Raw genomic sequence first — 22358 nt, 5'->3', positions numbered from 1 at the left:
GCAATAGCTGGAAGTTACAGAACTTGAAACATTACATGAAAGTTACATGGCTTACAATAAAACTACATGTCAGATTCTATTGTAAGACATAACCTGGAACAGAGTTACGTGGCTTACAATAGCTGAGAGCTGCCTGACTTGCAATGGCTTAAACTGACATGACTTCTAATACGAAAAGATAAATGTCTTACATTCACATTATACTGGATTGGGTGGAGGCTTTACACAAGTGTCGTAATTTTTGTTGTAAAAAGGGGTTCTGGTGCAATGAAGTTTGAGAATCCAACCTAGAAATGCATAGACCCTAGTTAAACAAATAGTAGTTACTATAAACAGGGTACTTTTTTTTTTCTTCTGTTGCAGACCTGCAAGGAGGAGAGGAAGCCGCTGTTGTAGCTGCTGCTGTTGTAGCGGTAAGTGTTTGTAAATTGTAGCAGAAATTTTAAATATGGAAAGTCTCTTAAATCCTTACCAATGACATAAAGAAATCTTAAAAGGAACATTCTTTTCTATTAGCTTATTTTAAGGGAAAAAAGCCAAACCAAAAAAATGGCAGGGCACAATGGCCTATAATAGTGAAAGTGACCCTTTTAGAGTAACTTACAGATATTATTGACTAGGGATGTGAAAGTGTAAATGGTTAACTGATGAGCCTGCACCCTCCCTTGTATATATGAAACTGTTGAAGTTTTCAGCAGTTAGGTGTTTACCTAAATACATGCATTTTAACAACCCTATTGTTGAGAGAACTTCAAGTTTAGTTATTCACTCGTATCTTGTCTTGTGCATGTGGCTGAAAATGGCTTTGCTAAGCATAATTTTTCCCTCTATGCTGGAAAATTTCTGAAGATATCTTGTATCCATTTTCTTTACAAACTCAGTCACCTTCTCCCTAGGTTAACGAATACATATCTTGGGGAAGTTTACTGATTGTATAGCTCTCCGTTTTATTTAAATATCTTATAGAATGACTGCTCTGTAGAGGACATTCCAAATACCAAAGTGGTGAGAAACTGCAGCAGAAAAGGTGAATAAATTCTTGTTGGGGACTTTAGTATCTGATTTTTTTTAAAGAAATTATTATATATATTTAATGACGGGAAAAGTAGTATTGTTAGGATTCTCTTTGGTACACTGACTGTATAATTTACTATAGTAAAGCCTGCATAAGAACAGCCATACTGGGTCAGACCAAAGTCCATATAGCTCAGCATTCTTTCTTTCAATAGTGGTCAATGCTATGTGTTGTAGAGGTGATCTATTCCCAGTTTTTGGCAAACAGATGCTAAGGACATCATGCCTGCTTAGCTTGGGTAATAGCCATTGCTGGACCTGTCTTCCATGAACTTACCTCGTTCATGTTTTTTTGTTTTGGGTTTTTAATTTAAACCATTTTAGCCTTGGCTTTCAATCTTTTTTGGCAAAGAGTTCCACAAATTGACTGCATTGTGTGGAAAAAATAATTCCTTTCATTTGTTTTAAACCTGCTGCCTATTCATTTCATTTGAGGACTCTAGCGCTTCATGTACTTTCTCTGCATCAGCCATGATTTTATAGAACTCAATTTTATCTTTTCCAAACTAAAAAAGTCTCTTTTAAAAAGTCCCAATAGATATTAGGGAGTGGAGGAAGAGAGGTGGAGTGGTACAACATGGCACTGGGCATTGAGTAAAATCTGCTCATCTTCTGCTATATATTTGAGAGAGTGTCTGTCTGTCCAGGAGTCTGTTCAAAAACTCGTAAATGGTAAGAGCTAGGGACACCAAATGTGATATGCAGCTTCCTCTCATCATAACTTAGTGAGGCAGGGGTTTGATTGTGCCAGGACAATGGAATGTGCCTGGAATGCAGTTGTTTCTCATAAAATGGAAAGGGAAGGCCCTGCTAGCAGGGATAGTTATACTGAGCAATGACCATGGGGAGCAGCAAGGGGTCAGATGGGGACCAGGACAGCTATAACCCCATTGGGGTTGAAGGGATGGAGAAAAGGACTATTCTATACGAGTGTGTCTGTCCTGCAGCCTCCCCTAACAGCATGCTGCTGCAGCCAGAGACAGGTGTCTCACCTGGCTCCAAGCTGCTGCTGCTGAGAGGGCTGGGCTTGTCCACTCCCTGGGGCTGCCTGCACACTGAACCTCTCATCCCAGCCCCACCTTAGAGCAGTTATTTGAAATAAGTTTTGTTTTTCTTCATTTAGTGAAGGCCCTGAGCAATGCCGGGTAAATCCTCTGTGTTCCCTTTATTGTAAAACGAGGTGAAATAGGTTTCCTGAGGTCACACAAGTCAGAGGCAGAGCAGGGTGTAGAATGCAAGTCTCTTGGAGTCTCATTCCAATCCCCTATTTTATGAGCCATTCTGTGAGAATTAGCAATCCCTGTGGACTTCTTGTAGTCCTTCTCTTCAAAGGAAACAGGCACATGCTCAAAAGATGAGTAGGAGTTTAAATTACAAACTCTATAAACCTCATGACTCTTAGTATGGGGGAAAGATGCTGACTTTATGGATTATGACAACAATTGGTACCTCACTAACTCCTTTGTCCTCTGCCTCTACAGGTGTTAGTGGGCCACTTCACCCTGAATGGTGTCTTAAAATATGTGCATGCCAACTTGTGCTGAACTTTGTCTGACTTAGTATTTAGCTGTGGTGCTCCTAGTACCTTTCCAAGTCTTGAGCTCTGGATGGCTTAAAACCTTATTTCTCTCAGCTTTTATTAGACCAATTTTTGTTATGGTCTCACCTGCCTTGTCTCTCAAAGAAATAGTTTACTCTTTAATCTTAGAACAGGCACAGTAGGAAGGGTGCACCTCTGTCAGTGCACTGAACCTTCTTCAGAGGCGGTCACCTTTAAGAGTGACTTGATATTCTTCCCTCCCAGCATGTCATTGAGGGTGGTCATCCATATGTCATAGCTATGATGGTGGGTACAGGTGAATTCCACTTAAGCACTGAACTGAGTGCCAAATGTCTATCAAATGGTGGAGTCAATTGCTACTTGTCTACTAACAGTCAATATATAGCTAAATACATTTGTTGTGTGTCCATTGCTGGAGCTATTAACGTTCCCTGTATTTCTATTCCTGTTTGGGTTTTTTTAGTTAAAGTAACTACAATTGTTGAATATAAAGATGAGGAGACTGTGCCTGCCAAGAAAGCTTCTCAAAAGGTAAGTTTTCAAGGAAAACTTCCTCAGCTTATAGGACAGATCTCAGCAGATCCTTGGCCAGTTGCCTGCTTTCCATCTTAAAATAAACTATTGAATTTGTTTATAAAAAAAATCTCTTGAACTATTCTTAATTCAGAATTGGTTGCAGTTCAATATTCTTATCTTAATAAGTTAGTTTATATAAATTCCTTTTGTGAACTAGTTTGGTAGTAAACAGATAACGAATTAATAAAAGTGTACAGCAGTCATTGGCTATGAATTCAGTGCTGTTTTTCTTAAGTCTTCTCCTGAAATCGAGTAACACTGGTGGTAGTTCACCCTGCTGAATCATTAGGAGATATGTGGGACTTCAAGTCCAAACTTGGTTTTTGTTTTGGTTATGTTTCAACGGGGGGAAAAAAATGCCCACCTTGTGTTGAGTAGTTACCTTGCCATATTTGAGTAAATCGTTTGTTTGTTTTTAGAGACCAAAAGTAAGAACAAGCATTGCATCTGCCTCAGTTTACCAGTCTTAACTCACTTTTGCTCTGTGGCTTACAAATTTCAGCTGAGCACTGTGACATGGGTACACCCACACTCCCATCCATCCAGCAGAGACTTGATCAGTAGTACAAGCATGTGGGTAGATGTGCCAAAATGGCTCTTTCAAAAAAGTGTCGTGTGGTGTACGGCACAGTTAGGACAAGACAGACAAACAATAAAAATTTTACAATGGAGCCATAACATGGGGATTTCATGTGCCTCAGTTTACTCATCTAAACAGTAGCCTATTCACCATGCTATTAGAAGGCTTAAGTCTTCTTCATCAGTCTGTCTTACTATATTGTCATTTATTCTAACAATGCTTAACTTTTTGTTTTTTAAGGTGTCTAAAACAAAATCACTCACTACTTTAGCATCTGGCATACACGTAAACAATAACCACACTCTTTCTAGGTAAGAACATGACCTTCAGTAACTCTTGTAATTAATCTAGACTGAGTGGATTTTCAAATAAATTGCAGTGTGACTTTTTTTTTAAAGTGCTAAGAATAAAGAACTTAACAAACGTTATCCAAGTTAGACTTCCAGTGATATACTCTACTGTAGTAAATTGAATCTGATTCACCCCTTAAAATGGTGTGGTTGCTAAAGGAACATAGCGCAAATCATTTGACTGTATATACTGATGCATGCAAGTGTGTGTGTGTGTGTGTGTGTGTGTGTGTGTGTGCGCGCAATATAAAAATATCTAGTTAATGTTTAATTGAAGACCGCATGTAATGGAGGAAAGTAGCCTTTAGTAAGTAGTAACCTGAAATGCTTCTTTTAACAAAAACAGCAACCTGCAGAGTAATACTTCTTGCCAATCTTAACTGTAGAAAAGGAATTAGGATTTGCATGAGTATTTGTGTACTGGAATTTCTATTTGAGCTACTTACAGCAAAATCTGCTTTTTCTTTGAGGAACTGAGGTCTCCAGACAAATTGGCATAAAAATCTGTGCAATTGTTCTTTTTAAGAATCTGAAATATGTCTACTAGCTTAATCTACACTGTTTGTCTTCCTTTATTGAGGTGTACTCCAGATGTTGAATCAACTCAAACTGTACAGGAGAGAATGAGAGAGCCTAAACCTAGTTAAGCTGTGTCTATACTTGCAGAGGTTTTTGTACTGTCAGTTTAACCTGTGATAGGGAACCAGTAAAAGATGCATTGGCTTAGGTATTCACTTACTTCTGTGGGCATCGATGAATATTCACATTTGCAGCACTTCCGTTGCTGATGCAAGCAGCACCTTTAGGGCAGCCTATCCCAAAGTGCACCTCTCTCCATTTTGACAATAGGTCTTGTGGAAAGGGGGTGGAGTGTAATCGCAGGGCATCCTGAATCTCTACCCAGACCTCTCTGGGGGTTCCAAAAAGAGCTAGATAAATTCATGGAGGATAGGTCCATGAATAGCTATTAGCCAGGATGACTAGGAATGGTATCCCTAGCCTCTGTCAGGGAATGGGTGATGGGGAGGGATCCCTTGACCACCTGTTCTGTTCACTCCCTCTGGGGCATCTGGCTGTGGCCACAGTTGGAAGGCAGGATACTGGGCTAGATGGACCTTTGGTCTGAGCCAGAATGGTGGCAGTTAAGTTCACTAAACACTGATCAGCTCCAGTAGTTCTGCATGGCTGCAAATAGGGGATCGTTTGCTCTATGGAACAGGCATTGTCACCTGGCTAGATAAGTGAGCATTTGGCAAGAAAATAGGAAGGGGAGTTTCAAAGTTGCTTGGGATTTACAGGGGGAGGGACAGATATCCATGAACCTAGCATCAGGCAGAGGTGTTGGCTGGAGTGGTCACTTGAACACTGGGCCATCTTGCAGAGGCGAAAAGCTGTAAAAGAGCAAGACCTGGTTATCACTGGTAAGAGCTGTACACTTCTTGTAGAGGTGGCTTTCTTTTTTGCAGTGAAACTTCTGAGTCACTGCAAAAAGCCTTTGGCAAGTGGTCACTTCCACAGTTTTTGTGCAAAAGGACTTTTTTGCTTTAAATGACAAGTGTAGACATGCCCTAAGTGATATGGATTCCTAATTTAGGATTACAGATAATGTTCTGGTCTACAGAACTGACCTGGTAAAACTAGTCAGCTCTAGGCAAAACCTCTTTGTCAGTCTCAAGTATGTGGCTTTTCCCTACATTTCAGTAGCATTTTGCTCACATCAGCTCTCCTGAAGTGAACTCAATTCTGTGTTTGTGAAGGGCTTTAATAGCTATCTTGAAATCAAACTTCATGGGCCCATGAGAGGAGGATCCAAAATTGGAAGTACCCATTCTCTGGCTCAGGTGTGGCTTCTCAAGAATTCTCATGGGAACTGATCTTAGGAAAAACTCACTCCTCTTTTGATTAAAAACTGCCAGGAGGCTGAATAGGAATCTCAGCTTAACTGTGTCAAGGTCACAGTCCTTTCTCAGACACAAACGATCCTGTATTGCTTCTACAGGCAGTCCCCGGGTTACGTACAAGATAGGGACTGTAGGTTTGTTCTTAAGTTGAATCTGTATGTAAGTCGGAACTGGCGTCCAGATTCAGCCGCTGCTGAAACTGACCAGTGCTGACTACAGGAAGCCCGAGGCAGAGTTGCTCTGCCCCGGGCTTCCTGGAATCAGCCGCTGATCAGTTTCAACAGGCTGAATCTGGACGCCAGTTCCGACTTACATACAGATTCAACTTAAGAACCCCAGGCGTCCCCAAGTCAGCTGCTGCTGAAACTGATCAGCGGCTGATTCCAGGAAGCCCGGGGCAGAGCAACTTTGCCTCGGGCTTCCTGTAGTCAGCGCTGGTCAGTTTCAGCTGCAGCTGACTTGGGGACGCCTGGGGCAGAGCAGCTGGGGTGCTGCTGGGTTGCTCCAGTAGCGCGGCTCCTCGGCACTACTGGACCATCCCAGCAGCACCCAAGCTGCTCTGCCCCAGGCGTCCTGATTCAGCCGCTGCTGGTCAGTTTCAGCAGCGGCTGAATCAGGACGCCTGGGGCAGAGCAGCTGGGGTGCTGCCGGGTTGGTCCAGTAGCGCCCAGAGCAGCTGCTCTACCACAGGCGTCCGGAGAAAAGCCTGGTCTGCTGCGCGGGGGCGCACTAGCTGCACCCCCCCCCCCCCCAGCAGACCAGGGAGACGCAGGTGGCAGACCGAGACGCACCGCGGTCCCGCTTCCTGGGTCCTTCGCAGCTTTGCTTCCCCCCCCAGCAGACCAGGGAGGCGCAGAGCAGCTTTTCTCTCCTCGGGAGGACGCGGGCAGCGGGACCGCGGCGCATCTGGGCGTCCCGCCGCTCCCGTCCTCCAGGGTGAGAAAAACCCTGTTCGTAATTGCGGATCCGACATAAGTCGGATCCACGTAACTCGGGGACTTCCTGTATTTGAAACCAACTCTATACTTGCATAGGCTAGATTCTGGTGGATGAAACTTTGCTGTGTAGAGGAATTCACCTTTTCAGTGCCCTCTTAAACACTAGAGAACTAAAGTACCGTACACTCTTCTACTTATGGCATTTAAAATGTCTGCTTTGTAACTGGTACACTCTAGACTAAAAGCTGTGTGCTGTGTAAAAGCAAATGCTGTTTTTCTGGCAGATCTGCATGTTCTACTCCAAACGTGAGACACATTAAGGCTCTTCCATCTGATCGTACAGCTGCAAACTATAAATCTGCTCCACGTGTTTCTAGAAGGTAAAGCTTTTAGGTCATAGAATGACTAATCTCTTAAATTCTTATTACCACCCATATCTGGATTCCACCTAAGGAATGCTCCTTTGAATGAGACAATGCGAAGATCTTTTTAAGTACGGTGTCTGCCACTTCAGGAATATAGGAAAAGGGTCATGGAGGGGAACCTGAAGTGGGTGACTGATGTGGATATGTGCAACTAAACTCTTGTGCCAAAATTCTAGCGGTATGGCTGTGCTTTTGTAGTTAAGGCTACCTTCTGAAGCCAGCTTAATGGAGCACAAGCTACTAACTTTGTCTGCATGTGTTGACTTGGCTTACAGAAACAATACAGTTTAGAAACTAGCTTTCAGGGCTCTAATATAACTGAAATAATTTTGTTTGTTGAAAGTACTTTCAACATTTAGTGTGAATTCAAACAAGTATGTCTAGCCAGATAAACTATATAGTATAGCTGAGCTGGAAAGGTTCAAAAACTGGTAATTGTGAACTTATTTCTGGCAGACAACCTGCTAAAGTGATATCCTTTACATTGAGACTACATCTACACTACGAGGCTCTTGCAGAAGAGCAAATGCAAATAGACCATGTGTCTTGCTCTCATTTGCATTTCTTCTTTCTTTCCCTTTTGCGCAAAAAAGCGTTGTGTAGACGGCACTTTTTTGTGCAAAAACCTCCTTTTGCACGAGCTGTTCTTTCTCATTTTTTGAGACTGGCTCTTGCGCAAAAGGGGTTTTTGTGCAAAAAAGCGCTGTCCACACAGCACTTCTTTGCATGAAAGGAAATGCAAATGAGAATGTGACACTTGCAAATGGAGCGCTCATTTGCATTTGCTCTTCTGCAAGAGGCTCATAGTACAGACATAGCCTACGACAGCTCAAATAAGTCCTGAAGCCACACAGTGGTTCATAGCACAATGGCTTAATAGCAGGCCAGTGTAATGCTAAGAATCTTGTTTTTCAGGTTAAAGAAACCCAAAGTATCCTCCTTTCTCTCAAATATTGCACCTTGTCTCTGACTATGTTACTTGTGGTGCCAATAAACACTTACAGCATTAAGATGTTTGGGTTTTCTTTAGTGTTGATTCCAAACAGCTTGTAGAATAAAGTAGAAAATGAAGCTTTTCTCATGAAGTGCATATGTGAATCTGGCTGTTACTAAATCATGCAGGCCCTAATGGCTGACACACATGAAAAGGCAATTTATTATCAGTGAAACTGTTATCATATTCTATTTCTAGACTAGCACAAATGGCGGTCTCAAGAACTGTACCTATGAGAGACAGAGTCCAACCCATGTCACTAAGAAGTAACTCAGTGCCTCGGGAAAAAGCTGTTCCATTTGTTAACATACCTCTGACTGATGGGAAGGTATTACACCAACTTTTTAGTTTCACCTGCTTTAGATCAATATGTTTCTTGTAGATATATAAAAGGCGCATTTGGAAAATGTGTTATCTGTTTTTGCTAGCAAAATGGCATTTCAAAATCATAACTTTCTGAAGTAGCCACTTAACTTTCTGTATTGCTTTAGTGCCATTCTAATACATGACTTATAACAAGATTCTAACACTGGAATATATGATAGTCTCTAGGTATCATGCCAATGAATGTACTCATCAGCATTGGTGATGTGAAATAAGCATTTGATATATTTTCACTGGGCTGCACACTCTAAAGTAACTGAACTAAACACTCTGCAAATAACTTGGGCTACTGAAACTCTGTGAAACACTTGTTTCAGCCTGTACTACGGCTGACTTTGAAACATGGGATTCTGGCTGTGACAGCTGATGGATATTGGTTAGCTAATAAGAATGATATCTCTGTGCTCTTGGTGTGCTGAAAACTCTTGTTTCTTGAATTAACTACTTGACCAGTAGTAACACTAGTTTAATGGGTCATTAGCTTATGATTGATATTTATGAACATTAAAGCCAATGATGAATTAGAAGACGACATGCAGACTTTAACACTTTTTGGGCAGAATGTTCTTTGAGCCAGTAAAGCTGTTACAGATATTGAGTGGAGGTGTATATTTAAGGAAAATGGATATAGTGATTCATATAAAACATACTGAATAGCCTTATCTCTAACTTTCTGATTTATGCTTAGACTCTCTGTTCTGCTAATGAAGACCTTCATAACATCAATGTTGAGTTGCTTAATGATGACACAGTTCAACATATTCATAATCTAGTGGTAAGTTTAAAGAACCAGAAACTTGTAAGCATTCTATAGGCTAATGGCACTGAAGTCCTGGTACTTAGCCTTCAAATCTAAGGAACAAACAATTTCTAGTAAGGGAGAAAAGTTTCAAGTTTAAACTACTTGAAATAGCACTTTTTTCCTTACTAGAAATAGACTTTGTATAGGACTAATTTTATTCAGTCCTAACAGCGACCTTTCAAAGAAAGGGCAGAAGTCTTCCTTCTCCCCTGTGTACCCTGATCTGAGAAGACACTGTTAGTGAGAAGAACAGTGTCTCAATCTGCAGAATTAAAACCAAGACAACTGAGTTTCACATCCTATACAAGCCCTCTAGTCTACATCAATCTGCATAAAAACTATAGGGGTTCCCATCAAATCTGTACTTACTTTGGCTTCTTCCTCCTCCTACTATACTCTCTCCTGGACACCCCTACTAATTCTTTGCCAACTAGTGGCTCTCCAAGAGGTTATTGTGATGGGCACTCTTAAGATGTAACTACTGTTAGCAATAACTAATATATCCATAGGTAGTGAGTATTATGTAGAAAAGTGACCAATATAATGGGTGAGACCTTACTTTAAATTATATGAATTGTAGCAGGCTGAAGATTTGGCAGCTACAATATAGCATTCTCTCTGCCTGTATTGCAATCAGGGTGGGGAAGTGTGTCTAAAGCTAAATACTAGGCAGCAGCGGAGATGCTCTGCCTCCTCCTCTGCTAATCTGTGCTATATCCTACTATTGAAGACTTGCTTGTCAGTTTTGCTGTCTTGCAGAGTTGAAACAACTCTAGTTTTAATATTTGCCAGTAAGGTTGGTCTAAAATAGCTTTCTTTCCCTCCCAGAGCCAGTTGACTGTTTTATGTGGGAAAGCGACAGTTAAACCAAGTTAACGGAGTCTACATGGAAAATCTCATTTTCTCAATTGCACAGAATATTTTTATAAAAATTACCGTTTGTCTGTTTTTTAAATATTTACATAGCACTTAATATATTTTAATAAAAGTTTAATACTGCATATTAAACTTTTGTCTCGAAAGACTTAATGAACACATATTGACTGTAAAATTAGTATGTTTTACAAGCTCAAAGCCATGTTACCAGTTGCTTCCTTAACTGAAATTTAAGACTGTTTTCTACTCATGTTAGTTTAATGAAAGGATAATTTTATATCCTTTCCAGATTGCTCATTTATTTTTGATCCCCTGTGATCAGTAAATTATACATAAGAATATAAAATAAAATACATCTGTTACATCAGAAGCTATTTTCCCATCATTCTGGTGGTAGACTGCATCAGTGCTAAGCACCATTTAAAAATCATGTAAAGTGACAAATTGGTCTAAACAGGTTTAAAAGTGAGTTTGTAGCAGTCTCATTTGTAACTTGTATGCTGCGAAGTAGGTAGAGAATATAATGTAGAGGGGGTAGAATCACTCTAAAAATCTTAGGCCATCTTGGTATTTTATTTTTTTAGTCTAACTCTTAATCATGTGCCTAAGACCAGGCAAAAAAGCTTAAAGTCTTGCCTATGTGAGGAGTTTAGATCAAATTTAGCTGCATAAGGTTGGGGGAAGGAGTGAGTCCACACTACCAAGGCCATTCTGTCAACTTTAAGGGCCACTGAAGTTGATTTTTGGATACTCCTGCTTTTACGAGGAGTAATGCAAACTTTGATCTTCCATGGATGAACTTATGGTAGCGTAGACCCAGCGTTGCCATGGTCCGGGTTCTTGCACTCTGGGAGGCATCCCACAGTGCCCTGCTCTTGCCAGAACTTGCACCTCTACTACTCCAAGAGAATAGGAAAAGCACCAGGAAAGTTTGAATTTCATTTCCCATGTGACCAGCATTGTTAGTACATCTCAGAGCAGGCAGCACACCTGAGTAGGCCATGAGCTCCAGTTCCCTGGGGTGCAGAGTGCCAGCATGGAGTACAGAGGAGATCTTGGACCTCATGGAAGTGTGTGTGGGGGAGGAATCTGTTCTTTGGGAAGTCAAAAAACAGCAAAAGAAACACCAATATCTCTGCAAAGTGCCTGGTGGAGCAAGGATGCTCCAGGGATGCCCAGCAGTGACGAGTTAAAGGAGCTGAGACAATCCTATTTTATCACAAAACAAAGGAGGCAAATGGATGGTCTGGGGCATTACCACAAACATGCTGCTTCTACAACCAACTGCATGCAATTCTGTGTGGGGGACCCATCCAGCTTCCCAAGCCAGGTCATGGAGTCTGTCCAAGACGCAGAGGGCAGCAACATGGAGGGGAAGGAGAATGGCCAGCCAATGAGCATCAAGAGCCAAGAATTTTTCATCACTTGGGAGCCAATCCCCTCCTCCCAGGCCATCTCCCAATCAAGCACTGATCCTGGGGAAGGCGCTTCTGGTGCATTCACAATTTTTCCTTGCTACAAGGCAGTTGGGTGTGATGTCTGGCACACTCTGTGCCTACACAGCATGTGAGGGCCAAGTAGAAGCTATTAATGTGTCTGGAGGAGGAGTGGGAATCCTCCCTACCTGTCTCATAAAGCTCTTATAGGAACTATTTGATCCTTCTCTCAAGGTTTCTGGAGAGGCCACCTTATTCCATCCTCCATGGCAGGACACCTTCCCATGCCAAGCCAGCAGTAAGTGGTCTGGTGTCATTGCAGCATTAAGCATAAGGCCCAGGTTTCTGGCCACATTCAGTTAGTATCAGCTCCCTATCACTCTGATTCAGAGAAGACTGATATTTCGCATGACAACCTGGAGAAAGGAGGATGGGAAGCTATTAACTGCTGCCTCTGCTGCTATTGTGGCTTCAGCCTCCCTCTCCCATCCCACAGGCATGTGGGTAGGATGGAGGGAGAAAGTACCACACTCCCGGGGAAGAGGGGTGTGATGGACACTGAGGAGGAAAAGTGTGAGAGCCTCCACCCTGCGCCCATCCTCACTGCAGGATTGTGCCTTGACAGGTCCCTTACTCTGCCTGCCTCCAAATGGCCCCTTGAACTCTTGAAAGCAGTTGTAGAGTGGCTGCTTTAAAGCATAACTTCGGCCATACACAGACACATCTCTATTGTCTCTATAGGGCCCTTCGCTGTATGTTAAGAGTGCAGCCTAAAACCTAATGTATCTACTGTAGTGTGTACCCTTGTAACTCTGTTACAGCAGGGAACTTGCTAGGCACTGCTCCAGCAGTTTTCTGGCTCTCACAAATCCGCAGGTGAAAACCGACAAGGGAAGACATGTTTAAGGAGCAAATGGAGGGGAGGAATACATGCCTGGAGCAGATGTGCATGGACTGACAGGGTGAGATAGCAGAGCATGCAGGGAACTGCAAGCCAGGCAACAGGAGCCGGTCTTTTCCTCCTTGACAGCGGTGATGGAGTGTCTGGCTGCCTGCCTAGAGAATACCCTTCCCCTGCCGAAACTTCCTCCTCTCTTCACCCTATTGCATAGTTTCTAGCCCCAAGACACAAGGGGGGGGGGGGGAGAGAGAGGAAGATCAAGGGCAGCCTCACACACAACCTCCAGGGCCTTGGGAGGCAAAAGGCTGTCCTCCTCTTTCTGGTTCTCTTCTTCCCCCTTGCTCTGCATGGTCTCTGAACAAGGCTCTGCAGTGCTTGTATTGCAGTGGTGGGGTGAGGGGTTGCAGGCAAACACACTGAAGGCAGGGACAGCACCTGGAGAGCAACATGCATGTCTCTGAACTGGCCATTCATAAAGCTTTCTTTCAAGGTCTCTCTGACTTGTGCTGTGCTCTTGTGGTGATCACCCTGGGGTCTGGCTGCTACAACTGTCTAGGCACTCTGCCTCAGGCCCCCATCCCGCTGGGTAACTTCCCCCTGGCACTCTTGTATATTATGGAGCACACAGCAGGATGCCGCTACAAAAGGAAAGTTGCGTTCATTGAGGTCTAACCTAGTCAGACTCCTAAAACTTTCCTTTAAAAGTCCAGAAGCACATTCAACCACCATTCTGCACTTGCTCAGTCTGTAGCTGAACTGTTCTGTAGTGGGCTGCCTGTGTATGGCTTTATGGGCACAAGGGGTAGCCTGTGTTGCCAAAGATCGCTATTGGTATTTACACCTCTCCAATTCTAATTTTCCTATCTTGGGGGGGGGGGGGAACGAGCAGGAGGAGGAGGAGAGGAGTTCCAGCATGCATCTCCTAAAGCTATGCATGCCATGCACCTTTCCTGACCATCCCATGATGCCAGTGAAACAGCCCTTGTGGTCCACCACTGCCTGTGCACCCTGGAGAAGTATTGCAAGCTTCCACAGGACAACTGCCCCATGCTTCAGCATGGTCTCATTTGGGAGTCCTTCAGCTTCAGGCCAGGGGAAAGCCATTCACACAGTTCGATGAAAGTGGCCTTGTGCATTTGGAAGTTTTGCAGCCACTGCTGATCATCCCGTACCTGCAGCACTATGCTCTCCCACTACTCTGGTGCCAGAAAAGGGAGTTTACTCACCTTGTGCAGTAACTGGTGTTCTTCAAGGTGGGTGTCTCTGTGGGTGCTCCACAACCTGCCCCTCCCCCCTGCTTTGGAAATGTAACACCTTCCACAGTGGAGAAGGAACTGATGCAACAGTTGATGCCCCATGTGCAGCGGCACGTTTGCTCCGGCACTGTGGCGCATGCACGATGCCACCCTGGGAGTACTGCTGCCAAAAAGTTGATACAGAAGCATTAAACACCTAGAAACGAGTGTCCAGAGGGACACTCCTCAAAGAACCAGCATTCCACTGTGTCCAGAAAATTGCTTGCCAGCTGCATTTCAATCAGTGCAAGGGCTTGTCTGAACAGCGTGTCGACGGGATCCTGAGATTTGTGCTCGTCCTTTTCCTGGCAGAATGACATGTATATTCTCTGGAAATATTGACCATTAGCTGTACCACGATAGACCTCAACCTCACAATGGTTTGATGCAAAATGGGATCCATGCTTGGGCTGCTATGGTGTCTGTGTGGATTACCAGGGCCAAAAGGGCTGCAAGAAACCTGTTTCCCATTGGTCTCAAACAAGGGGGGGAAGAAAGTTGATGAGTGCATTATGCATTACATGAATCCAGGACTAACCACTGCACAGTTTTGGTCCCAGTATTCACCAGGAGCATAACCCAGAATGAAAGCGGAACAGGTACTGAGGGATAGCTACCCACAGTGCATTGCTCTCAAAGTCAATGGCAGTCTCTCTCATGGATATGTGCTACTTTGAACTATACTGAATTCTTATGCACAGTGGGGACATGGACCTTGGACTTTGCAAAATCAGGTGACTAGCAATCAACCTTAATAGATTTGACCTTAGCTCATAGTGTAGCAGGTCAAGAATAAAGTAGACCAGTGGTCCCCAACATGGTGCCTGTGGGTGCCATGGCGCCCGCCAGGGCATTCATGGGTGCCCGCTGACAACCTGGGCCGGCCCCGCCCCCGGCGCACGGGAGGCGCGGGCTCCAGGCGCGCGACACGCACTGGGTGCGTGGTGCTCGGGCGGCCCCAGCCCCGGGGCACATGCGGGCGCTCGGGCGCGTGGTGCTCGAGCGGCGCCAGTGCCGGCCCCAGGCACGTGGCTCGGGTGGCAGCACCGGCCCCGGGCCCACGGCATAAGGCGCTCAGGCGGCCCCAGCCCCGGCCCATGGGCACACTCCAGCGCCAGATGCAAGGGCATCCCAGTCCCCTGGCATGCCCCCGGATACGCGGCCCCGCCCCCAGGCGCCCGGCGCGTGAGTGGCCCCCACCTCCCGGGTGCCCGGCGCGTGAGTGGCCCCACCTCCCGGGCGCCCGGGAGCCTCTAAAGGTTGAGGACCACTGAAGTAGACAAACCTTCTGAACAGTTATTTGACAATCTAGGTGTTAAAACTTTACACTTGAGTTGACTTTCAACCCATCCCCCCAGTAGGCTGTCCTGTCATGCCCATTGACGTCTGGAGCATAATTTATTGAAGTGTAGATCATACTAGCTAAACGATAATATTGTTTCTCACAATAATCTAAGCTGCTGAGGTATCTTGGGTGCAAGGACAAACTGGGGCTCAACACAAGGGTCTGTTGAGAGGGGCTGCAGCCTAGTCAGTGTTATGATAACTCTTGACTCGTTTACACCTCCCTTTTCTTTTTAGCAACAGTCTGTGCTAACTTTTTAGGCTGGTTTCCCTGAAATGTACACTTACGTTGCATGTTTGCCACAGTGAGTCCTTAACTGCAGTAGATACAGGTTTAAGAATGATGAGAGGCAAAGGTGTGCTGCTAGATTAACTTTTTAAAATGAGGGGATTTTCCTAGTATCCTACCTCTGATCTCTCTTTCCTCTTGTAGCAATTAGGAATGGAAAGGCTGAGTTAGTGTCTCTGTAACTTCAGGATCTGGTCTCATGATCCTTTATCTCTTGCAAGAGCGTGGGACATTTGTCTCCTTCATAGTGCAGCTTTTGGTGGTTCTCCATCACTAGTCACCCTTTCCCAGTAGACTGTCTACTAAAAAGGCATCTACTGTGTCTGTTTTTTCCCTTCGCGTTACGGCTCCAATTAAAGAAATTAGAATTTTACACTGCAGAAAGTAAACATGAAAATAAGGCAATTATCATTTAAGGGTAACAATGCTTCCAGACTCTCAAACCATAACGAAGGAGAATGTAATGTTGGGAAGATAAGGAAAATATATAAAAATGTCTTAGCCTGGATGTGATTACCATGGTATCAGGGGGAAGAGTTTATAACTTACTATTAAGGTTGATGTTCTCCTCCAGAGCCTGAGTAAAATTTGCAAGCGGTTCATCCTTGGTCAAACTTCCTAGAGTTAGTCATGACTCTTTGTATTACCGTTTCACTCCTTCTAAGAGTTTTCTTATACCTTTTGAGGGCTGTTTTCAGTTTGAGGGCTGATGGAGACTTTCCTGATGCGCCCTGGATGTGGTTGCTCCTACTCTGGAAATAAATGAGGAATAATTCCAAGTGCAGACAAGACCTAAGGTAAAAGTGGGTGAACTCTTTTGGAAGTCAGAGTTTTGGTACTTGTAATCTGCCAAAACAATGCTACAGTTATTGAGTACCCTATTCAATACAGGTACAAACCAAAAGTCCCATGTCCTGGCTTGCAAGATGCTCCACAGGACAATCTAAGTCAGTGTTTTTCAACCTTTTTTTTATAAAGTACCCCTTTAAAAAAATAAGTCCCCCCCAGTCTAACCCAATGCCCTCCCCCCCACACAGCTAAGCACCTCCAGCCCCCCTCCCCACTCCAACCCAATGCACCCACCCGCTCCCCCAGAGCCAGGCACCTCCCAGATTCATTTAACAACACCCATGGTCTCACTGGAGCCACGCGCTTCTCCCTCCAGGCTCTAGGGCATGTGCACAGAGTGGCATGAACTGTCCAGGCGCGTGGCTCCCAAAGAGAGACGACGGCAGGTACTGCTGCCCTCTCCCCGAATCCCGGACATTTTTGTGTTTTAAAAAAGCTGGCTGGGTGGCAATTTAACACGGAAAAACGAGGCCATGTCTGGAAAAATGGGACAGATAGTAACCCTGCCTTTGAAGTGCCCGCTCCCGCCGCCTGCCCCTGCCTCAGCAGCTTGTTTGCAGGGAGCAAGTGGCCTGCCAGTGCTGGGTTCACCGTGTGGGGTTGTGCACTCCCACCTTAGCCTAGCACTCCCCTCCCCCCCTGTGTGGCGGCCAGGGGTAACTGCCCCCCTGTGGCCACCTCCCTGCTCCCTTTTGCTAAGCCTCTGGCCAAAACCGCCCCCCCCCCCCAACTTGGAACTGCCCTGAGTCTCACTGGAGCCACCACAGCTGTGTGTGTCTCCCTCCAGGTGCTGGGGCATGTGCATTAAGTGGTTGTTTGTGTCCAGGCATGTGGCTCTGAACATTCAGTTTGACAGGTACATGCCACTGCCCCCTCTCTGATCCCCTTTGCAGGGCAAAACCCCAGACATTTTTTGCCAAATTTCACTTGTGTTGACGTACCTCCCCGACTTCTCTTGCGTACCATCGGTTGAGAAACACTGATCTAAGCCATGTCAATGCCACCTCCACAAGAAGCGTAGAGCCAACCAGAGATGATGTAAGTAAGTTGGGGTGCAGCTTTCCTTGTAGCTGTTCTACAGCTGTAGGAGTCCTGACATACTATCTCACATCTTGCTACTAATTTCAGAAGTGCTGGACTTCCTTTCTTTGAAAGTTCTCCAATCCAGAAATCACAGCTCTATTTTACATGGTGTTGATAGGGCAATGCAGTAAGATGAAGAGGAAGATCGATTAAAATAAATCATTTTCATAGCGGGGTGGGAAAGGAGTTAAAGTGAATAGCTAGGACAGTTCATTTTGGATCAGTCTTGGTAACCTCCTAGGTGCTCAAATATGGCAGTGATATACAGTGTACATGAATAAAATAACTACCCCCTTTCCCAGAATAATGGTGAAAGTTTCTTTTCAAGTTGAATTAAGTCCCTCTGTATTTGGCAGCAACACTCTAAGTCCTCGTGTGCACTAGGAATATTGATCAGAATCTTTTTCTGCCTCAGGAGTGTGAAAAATCCATATGCCTGAGACATAGCTGATGTAAATTGTTAGTGCAAATGCTAGATCAACAGAAGAAGTCTTCTATTGGCACAGGTGCCTTTTGGGGAGGTAGATTGCCTATAGTTGATGGAAGAAGCCCTTATGTTGGTGTAAGTAAATCTATTGCTGAAGGGTTGTTATGGTCTATGCTTATTGACTGTATGTGGCAGCTGGGCAAGATTAATAACTTGGCATCAATGGTCAGTAGGTATCTAAAATTAACACACTGCCCTCCAGGCTGTTTAATCATAGTGGAGCCAAATAATTCTGAAGAATCAAATTAAATGGCATTGTCCCAATAAGCTTGATGAAGTATTTTACAGCCCTTAGTGTCTCCCCTCAACCTATTTCTTTTGCAAGTCATTACCAAAACCCATATAAGCAAAATGCTGCACAACTGTTGCTAGGGAAATATGTTTACACATTTATGCTTGATGTACTCAAACAAGCTAAGGCATGTGTTACAAACAAGCACTGCTGGGAGAGAAGCTGTAGGGAAGAGTCAAGTGCAGGCCAGTGCATTCCACATAGCCTGCTAATTTAAACTAACCATCATGAGAATTACTCATACTTCCCTTTCTACTTTAGCAACCACAATGATCAATACCTATTCAATTGCATGGGTGGGACTCTAGACACTTGAATTGTGGTTTTGTTCTTTCCTTGTGCTGATTATTTTAATTATGCGGCATTATCTTGGTTCCAGTGAGCGAGCATAACATCACTAACATGAAACAAACAGCATGAGCAACATCTTTAGAATTAGGAAGATGATTATTATAACTCACTGTAAGTGCCTTGATGGAAATACAAGAGTACAGTAAGGACCAAAGGAACTGCTTTGTCCTGTCCTACTTTTCTCATCACTCCTTCAGAGAATCCTTCCCCCCAGTGTTTTTGTAAGAGAAGTTTCTACAAGGGTATTACATGTCTTCTTGCAGTAGTCATTCAGAAATACCAATTCAACCACCATTTCTACTCTAGCTGTCTAAAGTAACATCTCAGCCTGACATCTCCTCATGGAAGGCTAGCTGTCATCTATGAGAAGATATCATGGATGTGCACTCAACATAGCTAAAAGTGGAATCTTTCTCCCGCTTCCTATTAATCACCATGCTCTTGCCTGTCACATGGGTGTCATCTTTCACTTGAATGACTCTAGCACCTTGCATCTGGACTGAGTCTTAGTCTTACTGTTTCTTTCTACATAGCCCATGTCGTCTTAGTCACACAGCCAGAAATCTTGCCCAAGCTCTGATCTTACAGCTTGATTACTGCAACCTCCTCCTTACTGACCATGACAAATAAAGTCTAACTCTGGCTCATGTCCATTCAGCATGATGCTGCAAAGATTAATTTCCCTAAGCAGACATTCTGACTACATCACACCTGTCTGCATTGCTCCACTAGTTTCCTCCATCTTTGTTGCATAAAACAAACTGCTTGTCTTTAAAGGTCATGCTATCTGTCATCTTCCTGTTATTGAGGTGTTGACTCCTACCTCTGACCTGCAGCATTAGCCCCCATCACATTTTCAAACAAGCACTTCCATGCTCCTATTGACCTTGGGAGTTCCCTCTAAACATCTGCAAAACTAATTATTCTTTGCCCTTCTCAGTAATGGCTACACTAAAACAGCTTGCTGTTATGTTGAGATACTGTCTGTCTAGCTCTTTTGAAATCAGTCCCTGCTGCCAGGAACATAAATGCATTTGTAGTAGCTTAGCATAGTTCACTCCTGGTCTTTGTACAGAACTCTTGACTACTAAGCTTCATTTATTGATATTACCAATCACAAACTTTAATTTATTCCACTGTATCCGTTACATTTTACTTTACCTCTGTCCACATGAAGACTGTTCTGCAAGTAAAAGTGATACACACTTAAAGTGTTAGAAGGGGAATTGTTTTAATTTTCATCAGGTGATTCAGATGCTTCCCTCCTTCCTACCCTTACAGAAATGGAAACTACAGCCTAGTTGTAGCAGTGTCAGTCTAAGGGTATTAGATACAAGATGAGTGAGGTAATATCTTTTATTGGCCTAGGTTAAAATGTGTAATTAACCATTTCACTGCTGAAATTTTCAGCAGTTACATAATTACATGAGGGGCAGCAGCCAGCTCCCCAGGAGCCACTGTGCGCTTGCCACCTCAACCCTAGGGAGCCAGCTGCTGCCTCTGATACAAAGACAGCAGCATGGGGCTGGCCACAGGCAGCTCCCTGGGAGCCACATGTAATCATTTGGGTAACGGGTAAGCTCATGCTTAGCACTTTCCCATTTAAATGGCTACACGCTTACATCCCTATACTGAACCATCTTCTGTTGATAAGATTACATCTATACTTATGTGCCAGAGATTGATCTTCTGGAGCTCAATTTAGAGGGTCTAGTTAAAACCCGCTAAAATCAAATGCCGAGGGGACCTCCAGTCGGCACCATTACTCCTCACAATCACAAGGACAAAAGGAAATCGATGGGAGAGTTTGCTCCCGTCAACCTTCCACTATGAATATGGTGCCAAACTACATTATTTACATAGCTGGAGTTACATATGTGAAGCTGAACTTCTAGGTCTAGTGTAACCCATGTCTAAGACAGACAGGCTACGTCTACACTGGCAGCTTCTTGTGCAAGAACAGCCGTTCTTCCGCAAAAACTTGCCGGCTGTCTACACTGCATGCCTGCGTCTAGACTGGCAAGCTTTTCAGCAAAAGCAGTTGCTTTTGCACAAAAACTTGCCAGCTGTCTACACTGGCCGCTTGATTTTGCGCAAAAGCACTGACGTTCTACTGTCTGAAATCAGTGCTTTTTGCGCAAATGCTTTGACATTCCCATTCAGGCAAAAGCCCTTTTCGGGAAATGTTTTTGCGCAAGAGGGCCAGTGTAGACAGCTAAAAACTGTTTTGCGCAAAAAAGCCCCGATGGCAAAATGGCGATCGGGGCTTTCTTGTGCAAAACCACGTCTAGATTAGCATGGACGCTTTTCCGCAAAAAGTGCTTTTGCAGAAAAGCGTCCGTGCCAATCTAGACGTTCTTTTCCGCAAATGCTTTTAACGGAAGAACCTAGAGTGTTCTTCCAGAAGTAAGTTTACAGTACAGCATTGTAAAACAAGGCTTCTTCCAGAAGAGTTATTCTTCTCCCCATGAGAAATATGCCATCTTGTGCAAGAGCTCTTCCAGAAGAGGGCAGTGTAGACAGGCAGCATGAATTTCTTAAGCAAGAAGCCACTATGGTGAAAATGGCCATTAGAGCTTTTTTGTGAAAGAGAGCATCCACACTACCATGGATGCTCTTGCGCAAAAGCACATCTCTTGTGCAAAAGCACATGGCAGTGTAGATGCTCTCTTGTGGAAGAGTTTTTGCACAAGAACTCTTCCGCCAAAGAGTTCTTGCAGAAGAAGCTGCCAGTGTAGACATAACCACAAGTTGTGGTGCCCCACAAAGCTCTACTTCAGGTCTAGGAAAGATATTTGTGTCACAGATGAATACAAGGTGGAACTAATAGTTTAGCAGAAGTAGGTAATACATGGTCCAAGGACTTATGAGAGGAGCTAGACTAGATGACCATATACATTGGTCTTCAGGTCTTGGTCTGAAGTTCTTGAAAGTTACCCATCTTCAATTCTGGAAGAAAATCAAAGCCCTGTTGCTAAAGGACAGCAGATCAAAGACACATCCCAAGAGTTGTGTTCCAGTTTCCATATTACATAAGAACGGCCGTACTGGGTCAGACCAAAGGTCCATCTAGCCCAGTAGCCTTTCTGCCAACAGTGGCCAGCACCAGGTGCCCCAGAGAGGGTGGACTGAAGACAATGATCAAGCGATTTGTCTCCTGCCATCCATCTCCAGCCTCTGACAAACAGAGGCCAGGGACACCATTTCTATCCCCTGGCTAATAGCCTTTTATGGACCTAACCTCCATGAAATTATCTAGCTTCTCTTTAAACTCTGTTATAGTCCTAGCCTTCACAGCCTCCTCTGGCAAGGAGTTCCACAGGTTGACTACACGCTGTGTGAAGAACTTTCTTTTATTAGTTTTAAACCTGCTACCTTTAATTTCATTTGGTGTCCTCTAGTTCTATTAGGGGAACTAATAACTTTTCTTTATCCACCCTCTCCACACCACTCATGATTTTATAGACCTCTATTATCTCCCCCCTCAGTCTCCTCTTTTCTAAACTGAAAAGTCCCAGTCACTTTAACCTCTCTTCATAAGGGACCCGTTCCAAACCTCTAATCATTTTA

General features: G+C 44.1%; 1 protein-coding gene across 3 annotated transcripts in view; it reads left to right on the top strand.

Moving 5' to 3' along the window:
- Positions 1-22358, top strand: part of LOC102449365 (borealin-2-like) — a 79293-nt gene that overhangs the window by 6220 nt on the left and 50715 nt on the right. For 2 of the 3 annotated variants that reach the window (XM_075940201.2, XM_075940200.2), the window contains exons 3-9: positions 364-413; positions 967-1027; positions 3099-3166; positions 4032-4102; positions 7265-7360; positions 8598-8727; positions 9472-9558. In XM_075940201.2, the coding sequence (XP_075796316.1) occupies positions 364-413; positions 967-1027; positions 3099-3166; positions 4032-4102; positions 7265-7360; positions 8598-8727; positions 9472-9558 (563 nt within the window). Of the gene's footprint in view, positions 1-363; positions 414-966; positions 1028-3098; positions 3167-4031; positions 4103-7264; positions 7361-8597; positions 8728-9471; positions 9559-10413; positions 10819-22358 lie in introns of those variants that run through there. The other variant, XM_075940199.2, reaches the window with a different exon arrangement.

This window comes from Pelodiscus sinensis, chromosome 12, assembly GCF_052426305.1.
Source record: "Pelodiscus sinensis isolate ZL-2025 chromosome 12, ASM5242630v1, whole genome shotgun sequence".
NCBI lineage: Eukaryota > Metazoa > Chordata > Testudines > Trionychidae > Pelodiscus > Pelodiscus sinensis.
Note: the sequence above shows the minus strand (reverse complement) of the source record. Positions and strands in the feature narration are given on the sequence as shown.